The 20,619-nt window shown below is 41.7% G+C and overlaps 1 protein-coding gene across 3 annotated transcripts; it reads left to right on the top strand.

Annotated features, from left to right (window-relative positions):
• The first annotated feature begins 7,798 nt into the window (after window positions 1–7,798).
• On the top strand, window positions 7,799–19,302 carry SMNDC1 (survival motor neuron domain containing 1). Of its 3 annotated transcripts, none has more exons than XM_049809884.1 (6): window positions 7,799–7,924; window positions 8,630–8,749; window positions 12,648–12,790; window positions 14,720–14,881; window positions 16,053–16,206; window positions 16,961–19,302. In XM_049809884.1, exons 2-6 carry the CDS (start codon window positions 8,630–8,632, stop codon window positions 17,096–17,098), a joined length of 717 nt encoding a protein of 238 aa, XP_049665841.1. In that variant the 5' UTR covers window positions 7,799–7,924; the 3' UTR covers window positions 17,099–19,302. The 3 variants fall into 3 exon arrangements, with proteins under 3 accessions (XP_049665841.1, XP_049665842.1, XP_049665839.1); XM_049809885.1 differs by lacking the exon at window positions 7,799–7,924 and adding an exon at window positions 8,086–8,429; XM_049809882.1 differs by lacking the exon at window positions 7,799–7,924 and having other exon boundaries at window positions 8,086–8,749.
• Window positions 19,303–20,619: the final 1,317 nt, after the last annotated feature.

Raw genomic sequence — 20,619 nt, 5'->3', positions numbered from 1 at the left:
GGATTCTGACAACTCTAGGTTCCTGGACAGGGATGATTCAGTCATAGTGTCACTAGTTGTTTCCGAAAGAGAGTCTGGAGGAGGGGTTACAACAATTTCGGGGGCAACCTTTTCTTCAGAAGAAGTGGGTGGATTCAGGACTAGGTTTGGTCCTACTGGTAAGGGATCATGAGGCATTGGTCTTTTCATTATTTGAAAAATTCCTCCTCTGTCTGCACCTGTTTCCCAATATCTAATTCCCCAATATTTCCCTGCCAGCCAAAAGTCCGAAGCAGGATTTTTTATGGTTATATTGATGGCCACACAAGGAACTGGTTTAGCACTTAAACATCTACCCCACCCTTTGCGATGTAATTCAGGTCTCTTGCATCCTTCTGGTGACCATTTTATTTCTAGATATTGGTCTCCAGATGCGGACCACTCGGAGGCCCATGTTTCACAACCCCAATATGCACAGTAATAATGACCTGGATAATTACAGTATCCTTTACCAGGGTTTGATGCTGGACATATATAAAATGGTTTACATATATCTGCCTCCCATCTATGATCATTATCTTCAATAATCAGACTATGTAAACTTACATTGAAACTGACTATGCCTGGTACAGTTTGTGCTTGGATTGGATTATTTGGATATTTTATGTTTGTTATTGTCCAATTCATAGGTTGATGAGGGTTCCCATTTGCTTGTGTTATTATCAATAACAAAGCTAACGGTATACCAGAAAAAAAGGAGTCTGTCAATTTTGCCAATTTAAGTATATTTTTACCAGTCCTGGGGAAGTTCGGCCATTGCTGCTTTTGTGTCCCATTGTTCTGGTTCTTTTCTCCACAGTTTGTTCCTCCTCTGCCTTGCCCGTCGACTTGGTTGCTTCGAGCCACGGGGTGTACCATCTTCTCGGCAGCAAGGGAATTCTTCAGGAGAACAGCTGTTTGGGGCTTTCTGCCTGTTTACATAGGCTTCCCACCTTGCAGTTTTAACTAATGGGACAAAGCAAGACACAGTTAGTATTTCCCTTCTGCACTTTATAGCTAAGATTTCAGCTACAAAGGGGACTGGTTCGTTGGAATGGTAACAATAATATTGAGGGTTTATTCCTTTGGCAAAAATTTCCCACCATTCATGGGATTCTCGAATAATTTCTTGTTTAGACTCTAATTGTTTTAGTTTCCATTCAGTGAGAGTTCTTTGGATTTTCCAACACTGTGTGCAAACTCCTATCGGAGGGTATCCATATTCACAGTGTGTCCACCATTTATTCTGGCATACCTTACACCTGAAACAAGCAAATGGATAACAATTGCAGTTCAAATTATTACACCTAATTCGTACATCTAGAGTGCTCAAATTATTTACATTTGTGTATCCTCTGTATTCAATATTGTGTGGTTGCATAAGTTTAGCAATTTCCTTTAGCACACTTTGTATGCTTCCATATATAATAGATAAAAGAAGAAGTAATTATAGCAAATATAAACAGCAATATACACTTTATACTAAAAGGTAATGCGGCAAAATAATCAAATAAAGTCTCTATCATTACGTTATCTTTTCAGGGTTATCTTGGTGTCACCTGGAGTACTGATTACTTTCCAGTGGGGTCTCGTCACTGGGCCTTTAATGCGACTGGCATGAGTCCATTCATGTTCAGCAGTCCGGACAGCTGTTTCTGTTGTAAGCAAAACAAGATAAGGTCCCTCCCAATTGGGTTTTAGGGTTTCTTCTTTCCACGTTTTAACCAATATCCAGTCCCCAGGTTTAAAATTGTGAATTTTTAAGTCCAACGGGGGTCGTTGCACAATTAGTCCGTGTTCCCAAAGCTTGTTACGATGTTCTGCTAATTGTGAAATATATTCATTAATCACACGATCTCGAATTAAAACATTTGTTTGTGGACTTTCAATTCTATAGGACATTCCATACACCATTTCAAACGCTGATATTCCTACATCTGCTCGGGGCCTGGTTCTGAGAATTCATAGTGCCATGGGTAGGCACTTAATCCATGATAATTTAGTTTCTATCATTAATTTAGTCAAAATAGTTTTGATTTCCCCATTCATCCTTTCAACTTTTCCCGAACTTTGTGGATGCCATGGCGTATGGTATTCCCACTTAATACCTAAGCTTTCTGTTAGATCTCTAACAATTTTTGACACAAAGTGTGTTCCTCTGTCTGAGTCAATTACATCAGGTACTCCATATCGAGGTATAATGTATTCAAGTAATACCTTAGTAACTTGGTTAGCAGTTGCCTTGGAGGTAGGAAAGGCCTCAACATAATGTGTTAAATCATCCACCATTACTAATAAATATTTGTAACGCCCCACCCTGGGTAGTTCAGTAAAATCCACTTGTATGTGTGAAAAAGGTCTGTATGTTAGGGAACGTCCTCCAAGAGGTTTCTGTCTCATGTTGTTTCGATTAACCTTTTGACAGGTCTGGCAGGCTGCCGTGACTCTCTTTGCTATGTTATATACGCTTATACAGGCAAACTGTTGATTGAAATGATCAACTAACACCTGGGTTCCCCAGTGTGTTTTGCTGTGTATTTTTGAAAATATTTCGAGTGCTATGCCCTTCGGCAAGACTTCTCTCCCATCTGGCAATATGTACTTACCATCCTGTTCCTTAGCTCCCATTTGTTTTAATTTTTCCTTTTCTACAGACTCAAAACTCAAGTTTTTACTAACAGGTACTTGTTGCATAGTCAAAATCGTACTATAATTACCTGCTACTCGTTTTGCTTCTGTATCAGCTGCATTATTTCCCCTAACTTGATAACTTGTACCTCGCTGGTGTCCCTTTATATGTACAACTGCTATTTTATTCGGCATTTTTAATGCCCCCAGAACTCGCCGAATTAATTCTGGGTGTATCAGTTCTTTTCCCTGTGAGTTAATATATCCTCTTTCCTCCCATATTTTTCCAAAGGTATGTACCACTCCGAACGCATAGCGTGAGTCTGTATATATAGTTCCATCCTTTCCCTTCAGTGACACTAATGCTTTCCACAATGCATACAGCTCACAGGCTTGGGCCGACCAGCTGGCACTCAGGGGGCCTGATTCTATTGTCTTAAATTCTCCTTTTTCTAACTTAAGGATGGCATATCCGGACAATCGTTTACCTTCCACTATTCGAGATGACCCATCTATGAAAAATATTTCTCCATGTTGTAATTCCTCTTCTTCTAGATCTGGTCAAATTCGTGTTTGTTGTTCAGTCGTTTGAAGACAGTCATGTACTAACTCAGTACCTTCCCCTGGGTATAGAAATTCTGCAGGGTTAACCGCTCCGATAGTCCTTAGGGACAGTTTTGGAGATTCTATGAGTATTCCCTCATACTTTAGTAGTCGGCTATCTGTAAGCCATTTTTCTGCTTTTTGTTGAAGCACCCCCCTTATATTATGAGGCGCATATAGGACAACTTCTCTATTAAAGGTAATACGATTCGTTTCTTCAAGTAATAGGGCAGCAGCAACAATGATTTGTAAACAACTTGGCCAACCCCTGCTCACAGGATCCAACAGCTTTGATAAGTATGCCACCGGTTTCTTTTGTCCGGCCCATTCCTGAGTTAATACTCCGAATGCCGTTCCTTCATGTATGTTAACGAATAAATGGAATGGCCGCTTTAAATCTGGGAGGCTTAAAACCAGTGCTTGTCCTAGCTCCCTTTTGAGACTGGCAAACTGCTCTTGGTCCTGAGGGGTCCACTTGGGTATTTTGTCTTTAGACAGTTGTTCATATAAAAATTTAACTTTAAAGCTGTAGTTCTCTATCCATTGCCTACAATACCCAAATAGCCCTAATGCCTGCCGAATTTGTCTCTTAGTGACAGGCATAGGTAATTCTAGAATTCCTTTAATGCGCTCTGGATCCAATATCTTCTTGCCATTAAACAAATAATGCCCCAGATATTTCACCTTTTCCTCCACAAATTGTAACTTTTCTTGTGATACCCGTAGTCCCTTCTGTGCAAGAAAGTTTAGGAGTCGAATGCTTTCTTTTCTTACATCTTCCTTATTATTCCCTGCTATGAGCAGATCATCTACATACTGTAACAGTACGTTTCCTGTTTGTACCCGGTATTCTTTTAAGAGCTCTTCCAGGGCCTGTCCAAACAAATGAGGGGACTCAGTGAACCCTTGGGGGAGCACGGTCCATCTCAATTGCTGTCTACGGCCTGTCTCTATGTCCTCCCATTCAAAGGCAAAATAATCACGGCATTCGTCTGCCAGTGGACAGGCCCAAAAGGCATCCTTTAAATCAACCACACTATACCAGGAATTATGGGGTCCCAGCTTACTTAGCAGTGTGTATGGATTTGCTACTACAGGGAACCGGGGGATAGTTCTTTTGTTTATTTCCCTTAAATCATGTACAAGCCGATATTTCCCATTTGGCTTCCTTACAGGCAAAATGGGGGTGTTAAAGGGTGACATACAAGGCTCTAAGATTCCTTGTGCTAACAATCAATCAATTTCTGGTTTTAATCCTCTCCGTCCTTCTAGGGATATGGGATATTGCCTTACCCTCACAGGTATGTGGGGTTCGGAAATTTGAATTTTAATCGGTGGGATTTCCAGTTTACTTATTGTGTCCGGAGAGTACCAGACATCGGGGTTAATTTGTTTTTGATCATCCACGGTCAAAGGATAAGCAGACACCGTTAGCTCTTGATTTTTTACTTTAATTTCTAATTGCAATTCAACAATTAGATCCCGTCCTAATAGATTAAATTCTGCTTCAGGGACGAGCAAGAGTTCACCCATTCCAAATTTATTTTCAGTTTCGAATACCACATTTTTGATTTTGCTTACTTTAAAGGGTTCTCCTTTTGCCCCAATTACTTGTATCTTTTCAGGGGAAACTTTACATCCCTCGGGTATTTGCCTAATAGTCGATTTCTCAGCCCCAGTGTCTACTAAAAAGGTGAACTCTTGTTTATGGGGACCTATTTTTAATTTCATCAAGGGCTCATGATGACTCTGGTCCCCTAAGATATAGAGCCCCTGACTCTCCTATTCTGTTTTCAATATTTCCTCATCCCTGATCCTTTCTCTGCAATTCTTCTTTATATGTCCCTTCTTTCCACAGTAAAAACAACATCTCTGTTCCTTCCTTACTACTACGTTCCCTTGTTTCGTTCCAGCAGATCTATGTTCACCGATCTGCCCTTTGCGATCCTCTCTAACCGCTGCTACCATCATTTTTACTTGTCGCTTGCTGCTCTCTTCTTCCCGCCTTACGTAGATTTTCTGAGCTTCCCTTAATAATTCATCTAACCCTCTATTCTGCCAGTCTTCTAACTTTTCAATCTTCTTTCTGATATCTTCCCATGATTTTGCCACAAACTGAGTTTTGAGGAGCGCTTGTCCTAAAGGGTCGTCTGGATTTACCCCAGAGTACAGCTGAAGGGCTTTCCTCAGTCGTTCCAGCCACTCAGTGGGGCTTTCATCTTTCTTTTGCATTTCATTAAAGGCTTTATTGATATTCTGGCCACTGGGTACTGCTTCTCTAATCCCCTGAATTACTATAGTTCTCGGGTCCTGCATATGAGTTCTATGCACCTGATTCTGATTATCCCAATTAGGTCTTTGGAGTGGCCATTTAGTATCTGCTTGGGGTCCCTGGGCATGCTGAGCATCCCACAGTCTCATTCCTGCTCGTCTAATCATATCTCTCTCCTCGGTAGTAAATAATTGACCAAGGATAGATTGCATCTCATCCCAAGTATAAAGGTTTGGTCCCAAAAATTGATCTAATCTTGCTGCCACTCCAAGTGGGTCCTCAATTAAGTTTCCCATCTCGGTTCTTTTAAAATCTCGCAGGTCAGCCGAGCTTAGGGGTACAGAAATATATCCAATCACAGGTTGAGGTCCCCCCATCGGCATTTCCCTTAGAGGATATATCTGAGCTGCCCCTTTTTGGCTCCTAGTCACGCGTCTAGGAGGAGGGGGGGACCCTTGTTCCGACTCTGGTGGGGGAGTGGGTGCTCTGGGGACCTCTGGAGGGGCTACGGGAGCAGGAGGAGGAATGTAAGGGGGGGGGGGGTTAGAAGGGTTTCGTCTAACTCTTCCTTCTTTTTCTTTTGTTTAGTTTTTATTTCATTCAGTGGGTAAAGTCTAGCTCCCGGTCTTTCTAGCCACACTTCCGCATACTGACTCTCTTCCGGGTTAAGGGGTTTTTTATTATTAACTCAGAGGTTTAACTGCTGTTTTACCCAATCCTCTTCTGACCCATAGACTGGCCAAAAGACATTTTTAGAAATCTTCTTCCCTCCCCATATCTTAGTACAATATTCTATCATTTTCTGCTTATCTTTCCCTAAGGTTCCAGGGAAATATCTCCAATTGTCTAAGATATATGCCAGAGGGATATTCTTAGGTACAGTGGGTACCCTTCCCATGGGAGTCGAAGGCTTGCTGCCCTTCGCCCCCATCTTCTGGATTATCCACACACACACTCACTCGCTCTCCTTGTTCCTGGCCCAGTCCCTCGCGGGAGATGGGAAGCGCAGTACTTAAAAGAGTCCACACTCGCTTGGTTCAGTATATCGAACCTCTCATTTGTTATAATCCAGGAAACCCAATCCCGCCCGAACGGCAAACTCGCTAACAAATTCGCAATATACTTACGCGTCCTGCGTCTTCGTCCGGACTCCCGTGCACAGAATTTTTATGGGATGTTACTGGTTTTTCCTTTGCTCACTATTCTAGAATTTAGGTTCGTCGGTAAGGCTGAGGTAGGCTGTCGGTCACGGGGCCGCGGATTGCCGCGGGGCGCCTCCCCGGAGGACAGAAGCCCACCGTTCCTTATCCGAGTCACGGCACCAAGAATTGTTATAGATTGAGATCACAACGGATCATAATCCAATTAGAATTTTATTAATTATAGCAAGTAGAATATGAGCAAATACAGCGCTGGACGGCAGGGGAATCTGCGTTCCGCCAACTGCCGTCCTGAGCAGTTCAAACAGTCCCTTTTTATACATCTTTGCTTCCGTGTTCATGAGGTAGTGGAGATACTCTGTGCATGTTTCAGTTGTTGCTAGGGGGTCGTTTTCTGCCTTTTGATGGTCGTTGAGGCCGAAGTAGGAAGTCTTCTTCCTTTGTCCCACAGTTGACCCCTTACTCATATGTCCTTCTATGGGGTTGTCTGTCCTGTTTCTGTCGGTTCCTGGACATCTGGCAGTTATCTTGCACAGGCGGCTTTTAGTCTGTGTAAGCGATTGTGGTTATCTTATCTCACACAAGCGGTGTCTGGTAGCTGCTTGCATAAGCGATTTCATATCTTTTTGTTGTCCGATCTTTAAATCTTAATAAACAATACCCTAGTCCATAGTTTCTCACAGCCGTTTGCCCGAGGAGGGGCGGCTGGCCCGTCCGTACGCGGGCCTCGCGTACGGGGACAAGGGAACCCTCGGGCCCGAGGCCCGGCCGCCGGCGGGAGCGGCGCAGGCCGCACGGCGCGGTGCGGACGGGCGCGGTGCAGACGGGTGTGGTGCGCACGGCGCGGTGCAGACGGCGCGGTGCGCACGGCGCGGCGCCCGCCCAGGCTCGCGCTCGCGCTCGGGCCCCGCGCGCTAGGCCACCCCCGGCCGAGCTCTCGCGGTCCTCGCGAGGCGGTCGCGAGACCTCCGCGGCCCCCGCCCCCGCCCCCGTCCCCCCGCACGTGACCCGAAGGCGGCGGGAGGCGGCCGCGTTGCTCGGGCCGACCAGCGCCGCGCGCCGGCAGCACGTGACCGGCGGGGCGCTCTCGCGAGCGCCGGCGCGCGCTGGGCCTTTGCCCCGCCCCTCCCCCCGGCTGCGGCGAAGGAGACGGAAGCGGCCGCGGCCCGACGGGACCCGGAGCGGCGGACACCCCCCCCCTCCCCTTCCCCCGGCCCGGCCCGGGCCCCGCACCCCCGCCGAGGTGAGACCCGGCGGCTGCTCGCCGCCGCCACCCCCCCCACACCCCCCCTCCCCGCGCCTCGCCTCACGCCTGGCGGCCTCGTCCTTCCCGCTTGGAGGGAGCCCGGGCCTAGGCCTCGGCGTAGGCCTGAGCCGGGGCCTGTCCGCCGGCGCGGGCCCTTCCTCACGGGCCCGCCCCCGCCGTCCTCGCCGCTCCCCGAGTCGCCCGGCTCGGTCCGACAGGCAGCGGGTGGCCGTGGGGCGGTCGGCTCCCGGGAGGGGCCGGTCCCGGCCGCCGCGGGGGATCTCGCTGCTGTAACCGTGAAGACGGTGCCCGGTGGCAGGCAGCGGGGAGAAGCGGTAGTAGTGCGCGGTAGTTTTCTAAAGACGCGGGTAATTGGAGGCTGCCTGAGGACCCCGCCGCTCGCCCGCCCGCTGTAAGTTAGGCGTTTTCCCCGTGCAGGCACGTGTTTAAGCTTGCTTTTTTAGAAGCTGCTTGGGAGTAGTGGAACGGCGCGAACACTAAGGTGAGCGGCTACCTATAGTCACGTAGTGCCTTACTGGAACTTAGTCAGGTGCGGCTTTAGTATTGTAGTAATAACCTTTTCGTGTTACTTGTTTATCAGTTTCACTGTACTTGCACCGCAAGACGTGATTAAAAAGCAGCAAGCCTGTTGTTTTGATGTGTTACGTGTGCGTGTGTGTGTGTGTGTATGTTTTTTTGCAGATGTCAGAAGACCTTGCCAAGCAGTTAGCTAGCTACAAAGCTCAGCTTCAGCAAGTTGAGGCTGCCCTATCTGGGAATGCAGAAAATGAAGATTTACTAAAACTGAAGAAGGACTTACAGGTGAGAACTTGAGGGTATGAGTAGCTGAAACTCCAGGGTCTTTAGCAGGTGTTTCATCTTTCCTAAATACTTGCGTAGCAACAAAAACGTATGTTTGGAGGGTTTATTACTTTATTTTCACATCATTTGATACAATTGTGGTGGGGTTGGTTTGAAAAAAAAACAAAACACCAAAGGGTGGCCTATTTTTAAACCTGTCTTGCAGATTAGTGAAAAAGATGTACTAATTGATACAGCAAACTCTTCTGCTAAGAACTTTAGCCAGAGTGATGAAAGATATGCCAGTGCTGTCTTTACTATCTCTTTCTTTATTTCTTTAGAGCATTTCTCGGAAAGTCGTTACTTTTTGTTGCTTATACAATACTGAAGCCTGATAGTTGGGCTTAACGTTATGCCTTTCTGCTTGTTTTTGAGTTGTCAAATAATTTGATCCAGAATCTGTTTATTCATTGCACGCATTTGCAATGATAAAAGCTTTAGAATGTAGTTCTGTATTCCTTGTACATCTAAGCCTTGATTGTGTTAAGGTTTTTATATAAGAAAGGAAGAGTCGTGTTCTTCATTTGCCACCTGCAGTTTTTTTAAACACTTGAGAGCATACCGCATTCTTGAGAGCTAAAAACCATTTCTGGTCCTTAGGGTATTGTTCAGTTACAGGAAGACCACCAGCCTAACTTTTAAGTTGATTAGTGGTCTTTTAGCTTCTCATGCGTATAAAGACACATTGGCATATAAAAAAACCCAGCAGTACTGTTAAAATTTGTCATGAGAGTGCAAGATGCTCCTTCATTTCTGTTGTGGATTGCTTTAGCCATCAGATCTAAAAATATATGTCTACTCAGTACAAGATTCAGTGACCACTATTCTGTATGGAAATAACAGTGATAAAAACGATGCTTCAACCAAAATACAAGTAGTGACTCAAATCAGTGATCTGTAGAATTCCTTTTAAATTACAAAGGCTTTGTGCCCACAAGGCACTTTATAGATCATCTTAATGTCCTTTGTTGTACACTGTTAAAAGCATGTGTATATTTTTATATTTTTAAAATGCACAGCAAAACCCATATGGGATGATATTTCCGATACCAACACGACCTCGGCTTTGATATGCAGAGATCATTGATGTGAAAGGACAACTTGCAAACTTTTTTATAAAAGCTTTCTGCACAGAATGGGGAAGATCTTTACACTTTCGTCCCCAAAAGGTTTGCTATCCATATGTTCCACCTTGAAAATGACATAATGTTTTGCAGAATTAATATATGCCAATCAAACGATTGTAGAAATGGGTTTGATGCTTCAGTGTCCCAACTAAACAGCTTTTTGCCTGTTCAGAAAGATTGTTATGTAATTGAAACATTTTTTTGCTGTCATAGTGATGCACTAGTGCATTTTGTATACTTAGCTTATTCCTGAGTAACAAGATTAAAATGAATATTTAAAGACATTTTTATAAATACTTAGCTTTTCATTTTTTGTTTCACTGAAGCACTTCTAGGACAGTGTCTGTGCACCCAAGAACCAAACTTACCTTTTGTATCACATGAATTGATGGCAGCTGTCATATTCTGTAATTGGAGATGATACCTGTGGGCGTTGTGTTCTGGAGTGTAGAGCTCTGTCTGGCTTTGTAAAGACCAGTTGGTCAGGAAGAATCCTGGCAAACTAACTAGTATTCTCTTCGGGTCACACCTTTGTGTCACGGGGATGTGGCAGCAAGCCATATTGTTCAACCCATTTGGCTGTACTGAGCTGCTGTGGTAGCCTAACTCATGCTCAGAAATTTTCTTTGAATGAGCGATTCTCTTAAAGACTTTAGAACTGTTATGGGTTGCAATAAAATTAATGTTTCTATCTTGTGTGCTTAGCACTATGATAGGTGGTATCAGATGAAGATTTTTACCAAACGGTTGCTGTTTATAGCCTGGTGTGTAAGTGACTTTGTCAAATTCAAAGAACCCTTGGTAGACGAGTCTGAAACTATTCACGTTTGATTCTACAATAAGCCATCTATGAATGTGGCAAGAATAACTCAACAGTTTCATATTACTGGTAGTCTACAGACCTGAAACACTCACTTGCAGGTAGCTTATGCCTGACGTATTGTATTTGACCTGCTGAGATAAGATACCTATTTCAAACCATGATGCCTCTTGGATTTGCAGAATACAGCTGTCTGTGTTGAGGAATAGTTTGGGATTTTGCATCCAGGAGGGAAAATTAGGCTAATGCTGTATGTTCTGCAGAGTGCTCTCAAATTAGGTAATTTGATAATTAAAATCTGTTCTGGTTCAGCCGTAGTATTATGGAAAATGAAGACCAAAGTAGTAGAAGTAATTGTAAGCATTTTTCTGTGCTTACAGTTGCTGCTGATCATGCTTACTGTTGCACTTATTAACTAGCAGCTCCTCTAAAACAAAGGGCAGAACTTTTATTAGGAAGGCGTTGAAAGTTCAGACATTAACAGCTGCAACAGAAGCAAACTGTTAGGCCATTCATGCCAGTTGTACAGTTTATCAGATAAAAATACATATAAGCTTATACTGTATTAACTTATTATTTTGGAACTGTTTATGATCCTTCAGGTTCTTGAGGAATGAAGAACAGCTTCTTTACTGTGTTTTCCTGAGGTAGTATTTGTATGCCCATGGCTGAACTAGGATATGAAACTGGGAGGAAAGTTCAAGCTCCACTGAGCCTCAGTTGAACATTGTTTACCTGAAGCCCTCCCCTAATTGAAATATTTACTGTTAGCTAGGAGAGTGACAATGGTTCATGCTGAGATGCTCAAAGAACTGAAGAGTTTTCCTTCTTTAAGGACTGCAGAGTTGCTTTGACTTATATGGAAAGTTTAAATTTTAGGTGCTGGTTCCTTTGACTTTTAAGGCTAGTGAAAACCAGTGGTCTTGATTATACAGAATAAGAATATAATATTGACAGGAAGTTAGGGAGGGGCTTTTGCATGCCCCTGTCTGTGAATGAATAATATTTAAAGGAACTGGAAAAAAATTGTTACTTTGTTGTTTGTCTTGCTGGATTAGCAAGGGAAGGCCTGACCTGAAATCTTAAAGGTCAGGGAATTTAGAGAAAAACAAACACCTCAAAATGACTTAAGGAAATAAATTTTTTTTTAGTATGCACCTGAATGCTTTCTAGAAATGAGAGGGCTTTACAGAGTGGCAGTCCTGGAAGGTACTCTTCCACCCTGGCTCTGGGTGTGTCACTTCAGCCAATCAATGTATTTTTTGAGTAAAGTGAAAAATGTTTCATCCCTTAAAAATGCTGTAATTAGACTTGTAGTTGTGTGTTTTAGAGATTACTATGTATAATATAACCAGCCAATCCCAAAGGGGGAGGGATGGAAGAAACAGCCAGCTACAGAGAGAACAGAAGCATTACATCCTTTCATGTTTTGTCTTCAGAGCACTGTCCTGTTGAATACTTGGTCTGCCACATGTGTGATTTTTTTTTTTTTTATTATTTTTTTTTTTGGTCAGTAACCAACATCACGTGCAGCCATGTGTCCGGAGTCACACTGTTGATTTTTTGGGGTTTTTTTTTTTGAGACCGTCTAGCTGTGTCTTCTGTGCCTATGGACAAACAATTCATCTAGAAAGAAATGCTATAAAAATGATAGGCTACTTTTTGAAATATTGAGGAGGGCATGGGGAACCTTACTGCAATACAGTGAGGACCGTACATGTTTTTATCTATGTTGGGAATGAGTGAGTTTAGTTAAATGATTAAAAAAACAAAACAAACTTAGTCCACTTTACATCAGCTATGAATTTAATACAGTAACTTCAAAAAAACCAAACCAGTAAACTTGGGGTAAAAATGTGCATGGTAACAGAGTTTGAAAAATTATTCTTTGTGGGTTTTCTGTCTTTTATAGGAAGTCATAGAATTAACCAAAGACCTCCTTTCAACTCAACCTTCGGAAACTCTTGCAAGTTCTGACAGTTCGGCTTCTGCTCTGCCAAGTCACTCCTGGAAGGTTGGGGATAGGTGTATGGCAATATGGAGTGAGGATGGACAGTAAGTGTAGAAAACTTCTCTAACAGTTACATGAAATAGTTCAATGGTAAGAGACTTTCATTCAGTTTGAACTGCCCCTAGGGTGACTAAAAGCAAAAAGAAATTGGGAAATAAATATGATATTAGGTATTCTTGTACTGTCTTTATTACAGGTCCGTATTTTAGATAAGAAGCAAAGAGATGTGGAGTTATCTTCTAGAAATGCCCTGTTTTTCACTAACCTTATAAAAGTAGGGTAGCTTTGGTAAATTACCATTTGCTAATGTAATAAATGGCAGGCTTTCATGAATTGATTTGTCAGAGCAGCCTTTCATAAAGGTTTCAGGATGTATAATTCATAATTTGTCATTGCATTTATATATATGTAATTGATTGCTATCAAGAAAAATCCTTGCTGTATCTCAGTTTGTGCCTCTAATTGGAAATAAATTTTTAATTGGAAATGCTGGGTTTTGGCCTTGAAATAACTAGCTGTGTAACGTTACCCATAGAATTACTCAACTTTTTGGATTTAGTCTCCATTACATTAGCCTGTGAAGTTCTGGGAACCCAGGCAGTTCATTCTGACCTCATAATCTTTGAAATAAACATTCTAAAATTACTTTCCATACTGCAAAAATATATAATTGTTGCAGCTTCTTAAAAAATTAGTATTTATGCAGGACTAATATCCCAATCATTACCACTTACAGAGAAGCTCTATTGTTCAATGAATGTGGTTCTAATAACAATGTAGGAACCACATAGAGATTTTGGTATAGTTATTGATGTCTCAATACCTGATGCCAAGTAGAAAACACACCTAAAAGTGAACAGTGTTTCTGTCACAGATTGAGTAAAATACTTCTGTGTAAGAACTTCAAAATTGAATCTTACTGTCTTAGGTCACCATTGGGTCATTCTCCTTGCTCTGATCACTGGGTTAGAGGATCAGACCTTGGGGAAGAATGTGCCAGAGTGTCTGCTGAAGTGGATCTTACTGGACTTATATTGCTTTTTTTTTTTTTTTAACACCCTGCTTCTGTTGCAACATTTCTTAAGTGACCAGTGTTTCATGAAGAGCTAGCCAGAGAGTAATACTCTTTACTTCATGCAGTTTGGGTTTACATGTATTTTCACCTAGCTCAACTCAGGATGATGTTGGCCCACTAAAATTGCAAGAAATTGATTTAGTAAATGTTAACTGGAAGATTGGTTGTGAAACATCTCATTTTATTCCTCTATTTGCTTTAGATGTATCCTTTTGCTCTGCATTTAGACTCAATTGTTTTAAATATTTTCAGAAATGCCGCTTGTCTTTTCCTCTTTCCCATTATGAGGTTAGTTTGACCAAAATGTTTCATACACATAAGTATGAAATGGACTGATTTCTGCTAAAATTTCAAAATCACTATTTTAAATCAATAAGAAAACTTTTAAGTTTTGTAAGTGTTGAAGGGGGAATATTTTGAAAGCTTCAATTTTTCTTAATTCTTTTTCATATGGAGAAAAATGGAAACAAAGCTTTGCTCTTGTGAGCTGATGTTTTCCAAAATGCCTCAGTGAATTCCCTGAAAGCTGTGTTCTGTGAACGTAGTATTTTGTTGGGTCTCTTTTTTTTTTTTTTTTTTTTTTTTGCAATCCCTTGACTAGAACCAAATCAGGATATCTGATTAGATTGGCCCCAGCATTAATCATTAGTTTTGATAACTGTGAGGCCATTGCTTCTTGATGCTAAAGGTCAAGTACAGCAGATTCCAGTCACTGTACTTGTGTTCCTTTGACTTTAAGAAAATAATCTCTTAGTTAGATTTGTGTATTGTCCCTGAAAATGAAGGCTGATATTTGGACATTTTTTACTTAATGCCATTAGCTGGCTGAGAGTGTAGGTGTTGAAGGGCTGAGTATTAAAGCTTTACTCACATGCTTACAGCCATGATATCTTTACAGGTGTTATGAAGCTGAGATTGAAGAAATAGATGAGGAGAATGGAACAGCTGCGGTCACGTTTGCTGGATATGGCAATGCTGAAGTTACACCTCTGTTCAACCTCAAGCCTGTGGAAGAGGGAAGAAAAGCAAAAGAGGACAGTGGCAACAAACCCATGTCCAAGTAAGTAATATACAGGCAGAAGTCTGAAAGCGGCTTTGTTTTTTTGATTTTTTTGGGTTTTTTTTTTTTTTTGTCGCCCCCCCCCCCCCCCCCCCAGCTCCCCACGGTGTAAAAATTGGTTAATGAAACACTGTCTCCTTTTTGAAATTCTACACCTCTTTAATATCTCCACATTTGCTTGAGAAAGGATCTTAAATCCATCTAGCATATGTTTGGTATGTTGTTGTGGCTGGTATCGTGTGTCTTCTGTATCCTGGCAAGATAACATGATAGCTTTGTTTTTACCCAGATTATGCTATCTCAAGATACCAAGTGTGTAAGCGGTAGATTGAAAAAAAAGTTAGTACTTTTTCACTGACAGCAGAGAGCCTACAAGTTTCAGCCCAGATCTAGTGCAGGCAGTTCTCAGAGCTGTGATTTGGCTAAGAAGTATACTCACTAGTACAAAGGACTTCTGCTTCTGCTCCATCCCTGTGTTGGCATAGCTGTCTTGACCCTATCACTGAGGAGATGTGCTTTACTCAGTATCCTGCTGTGTCTAACATAGAAAAGTGTTTTTAAGGGCTGAAAACTTGTTTGGTTTTTTTTTTTTTTGGAGGGGCTGGGGAAGGTGGTACAGTTTCAGAGTCTGTTACAGGCAATGATTCCTCCCCTATGGGATCATTCTGAAGGGTGCTGCATTGTGGCATAGATCGACTCTGTGAACTTTCTTTACTGAAGTACCTATCTTTGTTCTTTTTCGTCCATCCCTGTCCAATGCTTGGTAGCATGAGTCCTGCATACTCCAGAAAAGTTTGGGCTTTTCACTCGAATGGGTTATTTAAATTTTCCAAATGCTAGATGTTTCTGAAGTGCAGAAGTGCTGATAGGTACATTTTCAGTTTCAGAGATGAATTGCACACAATCCCAAGTCGCTGCGTTTGGTCTGGTCTGAATCAGGTGGTGGTGGTTGTTCTTACGCCTACATGTATCAGTAAGCGATGTAATGCTTACGCATGGAAAGACTTGTCTGGTTTTGTTTTGTTTTTTTTCTTTAAGTGGAGAATATTTACAAGCTTTGTTTTCTGTCATTTACTTATTGAAAACTATTGTGCATGTCTGTTTTACAGGGGTTTTAGTTTCTTACAGGAAAAGGCACAAACATAAAATGTCTTTTTTTCCTTCTCTCCAGAAAAGAGATGATAGCCCAGCAACGAGAGTATAAAAAGAAGAAAGCTTTGAAAAAAGCTCAGAGAATTAAAGAACTTGAACAGGAACGAGAGGACCAGAAAGTCAAGTGGCAACAGTTTAACAACAGAGCCTATTCTAAAAACAAAAAAGGCCAGGTTTGTTTGGTTTTGTTAGTATGTGAATAACAACAGGGCATAGAATCCTGTGCAGTACTTTGGGAGAGAGGAGGAAGTGGTTTTTGAAGGGATTTATTTAAAGGGGATTCTGAAGTGTGTGGTTTGGTATTTTGTACACTTAAAAGGCCTGGTTTTGTACCGGATGGCTTTGGAGGAGTGCTGCTTTTAAGAGGCTGAGCTTGCCCTTAGCTTGGAGAGGTAGGCTCACTGTCAGTTGCCAGCTGGTGTTTGTTGGAGCTTAGAACCTGAGGGCCTTTATAAACCTCCATCCTAACTTCTTGCTGTGTTTATGACCTGGCAGATGCAGCACTAAGTAATTGCCCTGGAAGAGCAAGCCTTGAGCAAAAAAGGTAGCAAGGACATTTTAAGGCCTTATTTCATTTTTATCATGGCTTGACCAAGAGCTGGCAGATGTAGTGGAAAAGCTTTAGTCTTCCTTACGAACAATTACTAGAGATCAGTTTATGAGAGGGGTGAGTTTTATTCATTATCGGCCTGACCCAAAGTCACAAGTACCAGGATCACATCCTGTACTTAGGTGCCAGGAAGTTCCCAGCTCTGTTGTCTCACCTCCTGATAGTGCGCCATAGAGGAGCTAGCCTTTAGAAAGTGTGCCTGTCTATAGAGTAAGAAGTTGAGAATATTGAAACACTTCAAATGGTAATGATTGCTTGTTTTTTTTAAGAGCCAGTTAGTAATTATTCAGAAATGGTGTTTTCTGTTTCATTTGCAGGTGAAGAGGAGTATTTTTGCTTCCCCTGAGAGTGTAACTGGCAAGGTTGGAGTTGGAACATGTGGAATTGCAGACAAACCTATGACACAATATCAAGATACCTCTAAATATAATGTCAGGCATTTGATGCCTCAGTAACGGGGGAAAAATGTGGAACTTCATCTCTGCAGGGCTTTACACTTATCTTTTTATCATTATATTTTTCTAAAAGTAAATTATTTGTTGGCACATAGCGAGTAGTCCATTTTGTCACCATCACTTTGGCTTCAGCTGATACGAGCCTTAAATCTCCAGCTATTGATTTGAGTCCCCTAATCATTAAACTTTTTGTAGTTGCATTAAAGTACATTCTGCAGGTAAATGCTTTCATGAACTGCTGTTACCTGTTACTCTGAAAGCAGTAGTTATCTGCAGCTTTGATCTCGGAATCTTTCCTTCATACTAGTAGTGAAGTTTGGTTTTTTTTCCTTAAGAAAAGTGGTGGTATAAAAATGGCACCTTAACAGCTTCCCTTGTTTCTGTAGTCACAGTGCTGTCTGCTGTCTCAGTGGCACAACAGAGCTGGTGCAGCTCTGGGAGAGAGAACTAGATTCTGTCTTGGCTTATATGTCACATGGAATTGCTAAGGAAGTTCTAAATTACTCCCTTACAAATCCACTGAAGATTGATTTGTACAGCTGTAAATGAGGGCAGAACAGGGCTGATAGGATCTTTACTACTAATGATGATTCATGTGCTAGAAACAATAAATCTGACTAATTCTAGTCTGAATTGCCTGCGCTAGAAGTTAGGCAGGGGAAGTAATTTTTTTTTTTTAAATACTCATCAAATTCTCATAGGAGGTTACTGAGATGTAACCAGAAAACCATAGGACAAGGTATTTAGACTCCAATTTCAAAGTAGAGAAATGTACTTAAAAATACCCACCCCTCCCCAAGGATCAGAGAGTTGGAGAACATAAATGGTTGTGCTTTGGAAAGGAGCCATCATCTCCCATGTTGTAGACTTTGTAGGGTTGATGGTATGGCCACAGACCTGGAATATACAACAACAGCTTCTGTCTGGGCCTCTTCCATCTAGTCAAGTAGAACTGCAGTGCAGCAGATATGAATGGCTAGATCCCACTTAGCTGTGAGTGAGTAAAGGTTACTCTGAAGTTTCTGTCCTTAAATAACTGACTGGCCCTTATGTTCATTGTAATGTCAGCTGTATCACAGTGCTGCTGAGCCCCTTCAATTTTATTCAGGAAACCACGTGTAAAAGCTCTTGCTTTCTTGTATTTTATGTGATTTGTTTTCCTCTGTTACTTGTCTCGCACTTACAGTAGTGGTGCCATCTCTGAACCTGTAATGTGTTTAAAGAAGTTAATGGGTAGCCCTGTATACAATGTAGATATTATTTTTGTAAAATCTAGGGCTGAGTTGATGGACAAGACTACATCAGCTATTTCCCCCGTTAAATAATTAAAGGGTGTTTCTTGTCCATTAACCCTGACCATTATTTCCCTGTATATTATGTTAATGTAGCTCATTTTGTAATTTGTTAACTAGATCAGGTCACGTCAGCAATTGTTGATGCACTGATTGGTGGAAATGTCCATCAGTTACCTGAGTCACAACTCAAGCTAAACTCTACAACTGGTAGTTTAGAATCCATACATAGAAAAAGGTTCTCCCTATAATGGGAGAAGGTGATTTTTATGAATACAAAGTGTGTTAATTTCAGTTTTGTATGTTTAACTTTTATTAAATAAAGTGTTTAAAATCTGCTGGATATATTTGACAAAGTGAAAATATACATGGTTGGGGGGAAAGTGGGAAGTACAGAATCTGCTGGAGAGAGTGCAACACACAAGTGAATTGAGTCACTCCAAGATGAACTACATTTTGCTTAATTCCTCATCTTCACTGGAAGCAGGGGCTTAAATTTTCTTCTGCACAGAGAAGTTCTTAAGAGTAAAATAATCTGACCCCACTGCTTTTTAGACAGGGAGTTTGCATTACAGCTGCACCCTACAGAGACAAGTCTCAGCACTGACAGTAAATAGGTGACAGCTGATAAACACTGACAGCCACGTGCTAAGGAAGGTCACCTGTTATGTATCACAGCCATCTGTGAAAGACATTGCTGTATCACTTTCATTACCTGAAAGGAGCATCTTGAAGTTAGAACTGAAACACACTAAAGCAGACAGAACTGGAGTTTTCAGGAAGCCATGTGAGCCTTTCCTTAACTCTACCTGTTCTTTAAAATAAAAAAAAAAAAAGTCTTTGGAGAAAGAGACTTAATCCATACCTGACATACTACATGTGCTTGTCTTTTGATGTAATAAATACAATAGTCTCTATCACAGGACTATGCGTTCACTAGTCCTGAAGAGAACTTAAGGTACAGTGAGTCATCGGAACACAATGGGTGCATGAGCCTCCCTTAGGATAACGGACAGTCCAGCCCAAGTTAAAATTCATTGGCCTCATGGACAACTTCATTTGTGCTCAGCCTTTCCAAAAAAAATTCAACTAAACTTGTACATTTCCTTTGAGTAACTTACTGTCACCTCTTGCACACCATGGGTTGCTTAATGAGCTTAGCTGTAACTAACTCTTCTGTTGGGCACTGCAAAGAAATGCTGAAAGAAAGTTTTGACACGCTTTTTCCTTAAATGCCTTACCTGGAATAGGGAGCGACACAGTGACACCACTGTGGCTGGGGTGGTCTAATCACCGGAAGAGAGAACATTTTGAAGAAAACTTGCATAAATAAAAACAACCACCAGAACTGCCATCTTGGCCACACAGCCATTCTTTGTGGCACCTGATTTTTTTTTTTTTGTTTTTTTTTGATGCTGTTTCCTCATCTGCAGGATGGGGCTGGTTCATGTGTAGTCCGGCTTTGGAACACTGCCTTAGTAAACCATCTTGAGAAATTCACACAGAAAACATAAATCATGAGTTAAGCCATGTTGGTAATTGCCAAAACAAACAAACAAAGTTCCTTATTTTACAAATGCTGAAGTGGCCTGAGTGAGTGTTTTGGTATTGGTGGGTGGTTGTTTTTTATAATTTATTTCCCAGCTTTATTAGCTGCTCTAAACAAGAAGAAACTTGTTTTTTCAGAACTCATGCTCTGCATTGACTGCTGGGCCTCTCGGCAAGCAGAGTAAGTACCTACCCCAGCGCTAGCAAATCCTACTATAAAACAGACAGTACTTGGAAATACTGAAATGACAGAGGGAAAGTCAGTTCAGTGTAAAAATAAGGACTGCAAAACCACTAGGCTAAAGACACTATGGAAAAGCTACTTGTTGGGGAACACAGATCTGTTCCTTTCAGATAAGGATACTATGCGAGATGACCAGCATGGGATGCACATCTCCTCTTAAAAGTAAGTTACTACAGGAAATGGTTTATCTATCTAGTACAGCCTCTGCCTTGTACAAACTGTAATTTATTGTGGAAATTAAACTAGCACAAATCTGACTCACAAATCTGGGACTGCTCCAGTCAGTTTAAGTATTTCAAACAGTCTTAAGAGTAGCAACTTTAAATTTTCATGGTCATGACAATCCATTTCTCTTTTGCTTTCCCTTACGCCAGCGCGAGAGTGTTGCATCACTTATTTCCGTAGATGCTTGGCCTGAGCAGATTGCAAATACAAAA

Source organism: Accipiter gentilis, chromosome 9 (genome assembly GCF_929443795.1).
Source record: "Accipiter gentilis chromosome 9, bAccGen1.1, whole genome shotgun sequence".
Classification (NCBI taxonomy): Eukaryota; Metazoa; Chordata; class Aves; order Accipitriformes; family Accipitridae; genus Astur; species Astur gentilis.
The sequence above is the reverse complement of the archived record's forward strand: the minus strand, read 5'-3'. Positions and strand labels throughout refer to the sequence as shown.